This window comes from Triticum urartu, chromosome 1 (genome assembly GCF_003073215.2).
Source record: "Triticum urartu cultivar G1812 chromosome 1, Tu2.1, whole genome shotgun sequence".
Taxonomy (NCBI): Eukaryota; Viridiplantae; Streptophyta; class Magnoliopsida; order Poales; family Poaceae; genus Triticum; species Triticum urartu.
Genome location: NC_053022.1, coordinates 37,563,646 through 37,573,527, shown reverse-complemented (window position 1 = coordinate 37,573,527; position 9,882 = coordinate 37,563,646). Strand labels below are relative to the sequence as shown.

Sequence of the window (9,882 nt, the reverse complement as noted above, 5' to 3'; positions counted from 1 at the left end):
TACTAAGAGTGTTTCTTCTGATCCTAATGATATGCCTTTGTCTACTTTGATTGAGAATAACAATGAATCTATGGATGTGAATTTTGTTGGTAGGAATAATTTTGGTAACAACGCTTATAGAGGGAATTTTAATCCTAGGCCATATCCTAGTAATCCTTCTAATAACTATGGGAATTCCTACAACAACTCTTATGGAAATTATAATAAGATGCCCTCTGAATTTGAGAATAGTGTTAAAGAATTTATGAATTCACAAAAGAATTTTAATGCTTTGCTTGAGGAGAAATTGCTTAAAGTTGATGATTTGGCTAGAAACATTGATAGAATTTCTCTTGAGGTTGATTCTTTAAAGCTTAGATCTATTCCTCCTAATCATGATATTAATGAGTCTCTCAAAGCCATGAGAATTTCCATTGATGAGTGCAAGGAAAGAACCGCTAGGATGCGTGCTTCCAAAGATGCCTTTATTAAAGCGTGTTCCTCCAATTCCTATGAAAATCAAGATGAAGATCTAGAAGTTATTGATGTGTCCCCTATTAAATCTTTGTTTTGCAATATGAATCTTGATGAAACTGAATATGATCTTCCTTTACCTAGAAGGCGTTCTAAAAATTCGGAGTATTTAGATCTTAATGATGAAATTGATGAAAGTGGGATTGAAAGAAATAAAAATCTAGATGTTGCTAAACCCACTATATTGGATTTTAAGGAATTTAATTATGAAAGTTGTTCTTTAATTGATTGTATTTCCTTGTTGCAATCCGTGCTAAATTCTCCACATGCTTATAGTCAAAATAGAGCCTTCACCGAACATATTGTTGATGCCTTGATGCAATTTTATGAAGAAAAACTTGAGTTGAAAGTTTCTATCCCTAGAAAACTCTATGGTGAGTGGGAACCAACTATTAAAATTAAAATTAAAGATCATGAGTTTCATGCTTTGTGTGATTTGGGTGCTAGTGTCTCTACTATTCCCAAGACTTTGTGTGATTTACTAGATTTCCGTAATTTTGATGATTGCTCTCTAAACTTACATCTTGCGGATTCCACTATTAAGAAACCTATGGGAAGAATTAATGATGTTCTTATTGTTGCAAATAGGAATTATGTGCCCGTAGATTTCATTGTTCTTGATATAGATTGCAATCCTTCTTGCCCTATTATTCTTGGTAGACCTTTCCTTAGAACGGCTTGTGCGATTATTGATATGAAGGAAGGGAATATTAGATTTCAATTTCCATTAAAAAAGGGCATGAAACACTTTCCAAGAAAGAAAATAAAATTACCATATGAAACTATCATGAAAGTCACTTATGGATTGCCTACCAAAGATGGCAATACCTAGATCTATCCTCGCTTTTATGCCTAGCTAGGGGCGTTAAACGATAGCGCTTGTTGGGAGGTAACCCAATTTTATTTTTATTCCTTGCTTTTTGCTCCTGCTTAATAATAAATAAATTATCTAGCCTCTGTTTTGGTTGTGTTTTTTGTGTTTAACTAGCACAAATGCCCGTGCGTTGCAACGGGAGAGAATTTTTTTTGGCATGCACTCAATTTTTCTAAGAAATATATATGCAAGCACAACCCCCATGTTTCGCTACGAAGAAAGTGCTAGTTACCCTGTCCACCTAAACACCGAACTCAAAACATCCGACTGCATGGCACGGCAACATCAGAATGTTGCCACCCAGGGAGGTGTTGCAACGGGATATTAATATCCTTGAACCCACACATCTAAACAGATAAATATCAAGCCAAATAACTGTTACATTGAACCGCTAAATTCTGGCATGCAAACGGAAGACAATGACAATCTCCATTTATCAAAGAACAAAAAATTGTATGAAACTAAAACAATAAATTTGGTCTCATACTATGAATAATTCATAATACAACAACAACAACTTATCAGGTCAAGGGTACAAATTATTTCTAGTGAAGTGCAGAACCCATGGGTGATTGACCTTACAAATATGATAATTCTGGTAACAAAATTGCTTGTCTTTTCCATATGCGCCAAAATGATCCTTGATAGAACACATGGATATAGTTCAAAAATGAACCGAGGATCAGAAGCTCGTGGATTGACGCGTTTCAAATTTAGTATGAACATGAGTAAAATAATTATAATAATTTATGACTGGACTGGAAATGTGATCTCCTCTGTGGATCACACCTGCAAAATAATGATATAATGTACTTGAATCTAGGAAAAAACTTATATGTAAAATTTTAGATAAGACTAATACCAAGCTGTGCATGTCTAGTTGTCCTGCTGAGCTCCATCTCAGCTGCAATCTCTGGACCAACTCACTTCTTAGCGATCAACAATGAGCGCAGGCAAGTCACTATGACAACACAGGAATGTCTCACAACAGATGTATCCAATAATTCAAACCGGCAGTTAAGCATCACTATGTACATTGTTGATGAAGACCCTAATACAGTGTTGCTGATTCAGAAAATAAATATGCAAAGCTGATGCTACTATTTTCAGGTATATACACAGTACCAAATAGAGGTAGGTTCATCAGTGAATATGTGAGTCCTTGATTGCACTGTCATCAAAAAAGCTGCTCATTGCCCATGTTTGTCTCCCAATTAGCTACAAACAGACAATAAGGTCAACTAAAAATGCACATTTTCATTAAGTTAAAAGCATAGCCTGCAAAATGAATCAGATGCCAAGATTTCACTATTCTTTAGTGCATTGAAGATCAATGGAAAACGCAAATCAGCAAAGGCCTGCAATCAAGGTATTTCATTCAAGTTTGTAGCATTGTGATCAGGTCTGCAGTTATGGTATTCCATTCAGGTTTGTAGCATTGAGATCATTGTCGTGTCTTGGTAACCATCATGATGTACAGCCCCGGAGATGTCAGCCGACAATACCAGCATCCATTGCAAATCTGCAACTATGTATCAGCACCTTGTGCACGTGCATGCCTGTAAGACAACTAACTCATGGGCTTCTTACCTGCTGTTCCTAATCGTTCTTCCTTGGACTTCAGTTTGGAATATTGACGGCCTAACAAATCAAAAGCATTTCAATCCATCTCATCAATCAGCTTATGTGCTAGCTCAGAGCGCCCAACCTTTTCAGGTCACTGATCAGTGGATGGTGGATATATAAATCAAAGGCTGGTGTAACTTACACACACTTGGACTCGGGCATCACCTTCAGATCATGGTGGACACCGTCTGGTCCAGTCCGATCCCTGACCAAGTCGTTGTTTGGATTGGCAGGTGGGCTATGTGAGCGAGTGATGTGAGGAAGCGGACGACGTGCGCGAGTGCCAACGTGCCCGACAAATTAACTGACAACTGAAACTTTGATGAAACTGATGAACTGAATTTTCTGAATCTGATGAAACTAAATCTGACGAAACTGAAAATGTCGAATCTGAGGGAACTTCAGGACAACATAGGTGGCACCGTAGTGGCCTCGTTCGAAGGTTGCTGCAGCCTCAGAGGGAGCTGCACGAGGGAGGGGCAGCCGAGTTGGTCGTCATCCCTTGTCGTGGATCATTGGAGCTGCGGGTCGCAGGTGGCGGAAGAGCATATCCGGGGCTGGGAGGAGTAGCCGCGGGTCGCCGCATATAGGGCGCGTCAATCCTGTATGGGCAGCCAGCATACCCAATCAGGATTAAGTCACGAACCCGCAATCCTGATGAAGTCAGATCTCTCAATAATAGGCTCCCGGTGTGATGCAAATGCTAGCAGTATGTGTACTTCTTAAATTAAGTGACACAAGTTCATACAATAATTAGAAGGTTCAGTACACTTTTCTGTTTCAGATTCTTTTTCTTGTGATGCGGCCAAGAAATTCTCCTATAGTTGCAAAAATCATTATTCATAGTTTAATAGTAATAATGTTCAGGCAGGCACACATTTATTGCTAAATGTCCGTGCCAACTATGACATCAGAGGTCTCCCGTTGTATCTGGAGTAGTGAATCCGAAACTTTTTGTTCTACTGAACCTATATAAATCTCAGATTCTCAATCCAAGAGCTTCTAACTCTTCTCCTCGACATCAGTAACGCCCATTTGTATCTCAATTATGGTATGGAGTGAAATCTAGGGTAAAATAGAAATGATTGAATAGGCTCAGCAATGCTTTTGCAAGTTTAAAACACAACTTTCAGTGATGGGAGAATATCAAAATTTCATGTTACCTACATGTTCAGTAAAACATGAGTACATTGCTTGCAATACGGCCTATAAGTAGGATCAAGATTTCAAGATCGGCGTTTCTGCACAAGAGAGTTTCACCAACAGTAGCAAGTTACCTGGTGGGGTATAACAACCACTGCTGCTCGCTGGAGTCCGACTGTGACGACGTATTCATATGTAAATATATATTCAATAAATATGTAAAGCCCAAATCTGTATTTTATCAATTTATTGAAGCTATAACTTTTATATTTTAGCACGACATGATTAATATAGAAAATTATGTAGGTTTGCAGCATGATAATTATCAAAATGACTTTGTATATAAACTACCAATAAGATATTCCAAGTTGTTCCGAAAATAACAGAGAAATGTTACTACATACCCATACTCCTCAGGCATATTTTTCTGTCGTTATTCATACGTCATTGCATCACACACACACAAACACACACCAGAATTGATCGCATCAAGTGTACTCCATTGCATCTGCCAACATTAATTGCGATATATGTCAGTGTACATAGATATCAAGAAAACTTACAAACTTTCATAGAAATAACTTCAGGAATCTTACAGTTGGAGTTGCTGTCAAAATTATTCTCCATAGATCACGTGCTAGTTTTTTTTCTTTCTTTTTTTGCCTAAAGCTCTCCATCTTCACTGCATAATTGTTACGTAGGTTGAAGTGGACCTTGTTAGATCAATACAATAGGCTAATTCCCATAAGAGAAATGATTTTGCAGGATACTTCGACAAATAAGTTAATGAAATTTTGCAACCTGGTAAGCAAAAGAGGTAGGCGCAAGATGAGAATTCACATGCAGTTGCAGAATAAATATGATGTGTCACCAATTAAATTGCTCTTGTCATATTTGTTAATCATAATGGCAATCTTGGGGGAAGAAGTAGAGGGCCCTAAAGCAGGTAGGACGACACGGAGGCAGACCATGTGTGCCGCAGCTTGCGGAACTGAAATTTAAACCAGCAGCAGTTCAGGTTACATGAGAAAACTGGAAATAGTTATTTACTAAGGTTTAGTCAATATAAGGAAAAGACGGGTAGAAAGCATACTGTACCCGATTCATGGTACATGTCTCTGAGTCTTTCAACAATCTTATAGCCCTGATCCTTGTCCCTTTCTTTAGAAACACTGAAATCCTCCTCAAACTTAGAAATTCAGACTATACTGCTTAGCGGCAGTATAACACCCTGACCTGAACTCTTTATTTGGTGCCAGGTAGCACTTTGATGCCGTGTTTATATGTTCCAAAACTGTAGGTGGACTGGTGGAGTACTACTTCAGTGATGAGGATCTTCTGATGCATATCATGCCATCAATTACCTCTCTTTGGACATCTTCCTTAATTTAGTAACTCAATTTTCTAATGGGAAACTAATGGCGGAGATCCTATAGACCTCTGATGCAAATTACCTATCCACGACAGTCATAGAACGATCAAGCTATTCTTTTTCTTTACTAATATTGCGGGTCGTACAGATCCGGCCAGACCTCACCGCCGACAGGGAGGCATTGAGGTGGGGGCCATGTTCGTCGTGATACTCATTAGCATGGCAATGAGAGGTCCTTCCGGCCCAGCGGCTTCATCAACCAGCGCGTGTGCCACTGCCATATACAAGAATCATCTACACAGAATTTCTGTTTAGTGCGTTCATGCCTTTTTAATTTGCAAGTGATCGATGCGTGGACTGCCGGAACATGCATTCGGCGGTGGTGCAGACACTACAACAAACACAATCAATTCAAAGTCAGAAACAGAAAAGGGATAAGCAACAGCTAGACCATTCACCAATTGTAGTAACTGCTTCATCTTACAGGCCACACAACTTCAAGAGCATAGCAAGCAAGCAAGCAGAAGCAAAAAAACTGAAGCAACAAAGATAAAAGTCAAACAGCACTCACCGACGGCAACTGGAGCTCTGCGCGGCCCCTGCCAGCGCCATCGCAGACCACCAGCTCGAACGGCCCTACCATGTCACGGACCCTAACGCCGGAGCCGAACGCCAGGTCGCCATCGCCGGTCACAAAGTCGACCCCATCGGGCCCGACCACCTCCTCCACCGCGGGGGCGTCGGGGCGGCTCCAGTCGACGGCCCCGTCGGAGGCCCGCGCCAGCGCGACCGTGGGGCCCCACGCGGGCGGGGAACTCGTAGCACTACACGGCGTCGACGAGCGCGCCCTCGGCGTCGAGCGGCCAAACCCGGACCTCGGCGTCGGGGTCCCAGCCGTACTTGTCGACGATGGCGTCGACGACATCGTCGAAGAAGGTGGGATCCGGGGCAGGCACCGGCTGATGGCCCGCGAAGGCGTAGGCGTGGGAGGAGGCGTTGGAGATGGCCGCGAGCGGGGACAGCGAGGAGCAGCGCGAGGAGAAGTAGGAGGATCGGGCAGGCGTAGGAGGTCCGATCCCCCCGGAGGCCCGGACCAGCGCCGCCGCCATCTTCGTCCTCATGGTGTGTTGGGGACGACGGCCTGGAGTCGGGATTGGGGCAGGCAGAGACCGGGCATTGCGTCCGTCCGTTCGGGTGAGAACGAATCATTTTTTTTACTTATTACTACTAACTTAAATCTGGAGTGCGGGTTAATTACTAAAAATTTGAGGGAGTGTTTTGCAAAAACGCCGCGACGATGAACCCGAAGACTCAGGACATGCCAAGTAGAACCGTTGGGAAGACTTGGGGAAAGTCTTGTTAAACTTGCTGTAAAAAATAGAAACTTTAGCGCTCACGAGAACTGCTGTCATTTTTATTTGAAGATTGATATTTAGTTAATTCCTTTTGCAGATGATTAATAGATAAATTCCTCACGTCCAGCAATTTATTTTAGATTTTTTGGGGTTCCAGATCTTGCGCTAGCTACAGATTACTACAGACTGTTCTGTTTTTGACAGATTCTGTTTTTCGTATGTTGTTTGCTTATTTTGATGAATCTATGGCTAGTAAAATAGTTTATAATCCATAGAGAAGTTGGAATACAGTAGGTTTAACACCAATATAAATAAATAAATAGTTCATTACAGTATCTTGAAGTGGTCTTTTGTTTTCTTTTGCTAACGGAGCTCACGAGTTTTCTATTTTGAGTTTTGTGTTGTGAAGTTTTCAAGTTTTGGGTGAATTTTTTTGATGGATCATGGAACAAGGAGTGGCAAGAGCCTAAGCTTGGGGATGCCCATGGCGCCCCTAAAATAATCCAAAGACACCAAAAAGTCAAAGCTTGGGCATCCCCTCTTTCGTCTATTTCCATCGGTAATTTACTTGGAGCTATATTTTTATTCACCAACATGATATGTGTTTTGCTTGGAGCGTCTTGTATTATTTGTGTCTTTGTGTATTAGTATGCCACAATCATCCTTACTGTACACACCTTTTGATAGAGCCATACATGAATTAAAATTTGATAGAATACTCTATGTGCTTCACTTATATCTCTTGAGCTAGTTAATTTTGCTCTATGTGCTTCACTTATATCTTTTGAGTGTTATAATTTTGCTCTATGTGCTTCACTTAGATCTTTTAATCTCTCATGCTTTACTTAAATTATTTTGAGAGTCTCTTAATAGCATGGTAATTTGCTTAATAATAATATGCTTGGTATTCAAGATTTGTGAAACTTTCTTTTGAGTGTGTTGAATACTAAGAAAAGATTGAAGCATGATAATTGTTTTGAGATATGGAGGTGATAATATTAAAGTCATGCTAGTTGAGTAGTTGTGAATTTAAAGAACACTTGTGTTAAAGTTTGTGATTCCCGTAGCATGCACGTATGGTGAACCGTTATGTGATGAAGTCGGAGCATGATTTATTTATTGATTGTCTTCCTTATGAGTGGCGGTCGGGGACGAGCGATGGTCTTTTCCTACCAATCTATCCCCCTAGGAGCATGCGTGTAATACTTTGCTTTGATAACTTCTAGATTTTTGCAATAAGTATATGAGTTCTTTATGACTAATGTTGAGTCCATGGATTATACGCACTCTCACCCTTCCACCTTTGCTAGCCTCTCTAATACCGCGCATCTTTCGCCAGTATCATACACCTACCATATACCTTCCTCAAAACAGCCACCATACCTACCTATTATGGCATTTCCATAGCCATTCTGAGATATATTGCCATGCAACTTTCCACCATCTAGTTCATCATGACATATTCATCATTGTCATATTGCTTAGCATGATCATGTAGTTGACATAGTATTTGTGGCAAAGCCACCGTTCATAATTTTTTCATACTTGTCACTCTTGATTCATTGCATATCCTGGTACACCACCGGAGGCATCCATATAGAGTCATACTTTGTTTTAGAATCGAGTTGTAATCACTGAGTTGTAAATAAATAAAAGTGTGATGATCATCATTCAATAGAGCATTGTCCCAAATAAAAAAAGAGAAAGGCCAAAGAAAAAAAAGAAGGCCCCAAAAAAGGGGCAATGCTACTATCCTTTTTTCCACACTTGTGATTCAAAGTAGCACCATGATATAGCGAGTCTCATATATTGTGCTTCAAAGTAGCACCATGTCTTTCATATAGAGAGTCTCATATGTTGTCACTTTCATATACTAGTGGGAATTTTTCATTATAGAACTTGGCTTATATATTCCAATGATGGGCTTCCTCAAAATTGCCCTAGGTCTTCTTGAGCAAACAAGTTGGATGCACACCCACTTAGTTTCTTTTGTTGATCTTTCATACATTTATAACTCTAGTGCATCCGTTGCATGGCAATCCCTACTCACTCACATTGATATCTATTGATGGGCATCTCCATAGCCCGTTGATACGCCTAGTTGATGTGAGACTATATTCTCCTCCTTTTTGTCTTCTCCACAACCACCCTTCTATTCCACCATAGTGCTATATCCATGGCTCACGCTCATGTATTGCGTGAAGATTGAAAAAGCTTTGAAAAAGTTAGAGTATGAAACAATTGCTTGGCTTGTCATCGGGGTTGTGCATGATTTAAATACTTTGTGTGGTGAAGATGGAGCATAGCCAGACTATATGATTTTGTAGGGATAACTTTCTTTGGCCATGTTATTTTGAGAAGACATAATTGCTTTGGTAGTATGCTTGAAGTATTATTATTTTGTTGTCAATATAAACTTTTGTCTTGAATCTTTCTAATATGAATATTCATACCACAATTAAGAATATTTGCATAATTATGCCAAGTAGCACTCCGCATCAAAAATTCTCTTTTTATCTTTTACCTACTCGAGGACGAGCAGGAATTAAGCTTGGGGATGCCTGATACGTCTCCAACGTATCTATAATTTTTGATTGCTCCATGCTATATTATCTACTGTTTTGGACTATATTGGGCTTTATTTTCCACTTTTATATTATTTTTGGGACTAACCTATTAACCGGAGGCCCAGCCCAGAATTGCTGTTTTTTTGCCTATTTCAGTGTTTCAGATAAATATAATATCAAGCGGAGTCCAAACGGAATAAAATCTTCGGGACGTGATTTTCTCACCGAACATGATCCAGGAGACTTGGACCCTACTCTAGGGGGTCAAAGAGGAGGTCACGAGGGTGGGGGGCGCCCCCCCTAGGGCGCGCCCCCTGCCTCGTGGGCCCCTCGGTGCTCCACCGACGTACTTCTTCCTCCTATATATACACACGTACCCCCAAACGATCAGAACAGGAGCCAAAAACCTAATTCCACCGCCGCAACTTTCTA

The 9,882-nt window shown here is 40.5% G+C and overlaps 1 protein-coding gene across 19 annotated transcripts; it reads right to left on the bottom strand.

The window, feature by feature from the left end:
• Positions 1 to 1,819: 1,819 nt before the first annotated feature.
• Positions 1,820 to 6,718, bottom strand: LOC125545076. 19 transcript variants are annotated; one of them, XR_007299910.1, is made up of 6 exons: positions 5,255 to 6,718; positions 4,958 to 5,147; positions 4,753 to 4,838; positions 2,513 to 4,664; positions 2,250 to 2,348; positions 1,820 to 2,176 (listed from the first exon to the last, which is right to left on the bottom strand). XR_007299910.1 is itself a non-coding variant. In XM_048708966.1 (3 exons), the coding sequence occupies exons 1-2, from the start codon at positions 6,451 to 6,453 to the stop codon at positions 5,094 to 5,096; spliced, it is 408 nt and encodes a 135-aa protein (XP_048564923.1). In that variant the 5' UTR covers positions 6,454 to 6,718; the 3' UTR covers positions 2,142 to 4,664; positions 4,753 to 5,093. The 19 variants fall into 19 exon arrangements, 5 of the variants coding, with proteins under 5 accessions (XP_048564923.1, XP_048564906.1, XP_048564914.1 ...); XR_007299911.1 differs by having other exon boundaries at positions 2,142 to 2,909; positions 2,978 to 3,028; positions 3,156 to 4,664; XR_007299913.1 differs by having other exon boundaries at positions 2,142 to 3,615; positions 4,291 to 4,331; positions 4,561 to 4,664.
• Positions 6,719 to 9,882: the final 3,164 nt, after the last annotated feature.

Excerpts from the sequence above, each read along its gene's own strand:
- LOC125545076 (XM_048708937.1), bottom strand. The coding sequence starts at position 6,453 with ATGTCGTCGACGCCATCGTCGACAAGTACGGCTGGGACCCCGACGCCG. Across the intron at positions 5,920-6,099 it reads CAGAGCTCCAGTTGCCGTCG|TGTCTGCACCACCGCCGAAT; the intron begins GTGAGTGCTGTT and ends TGTTTGTTGTAG.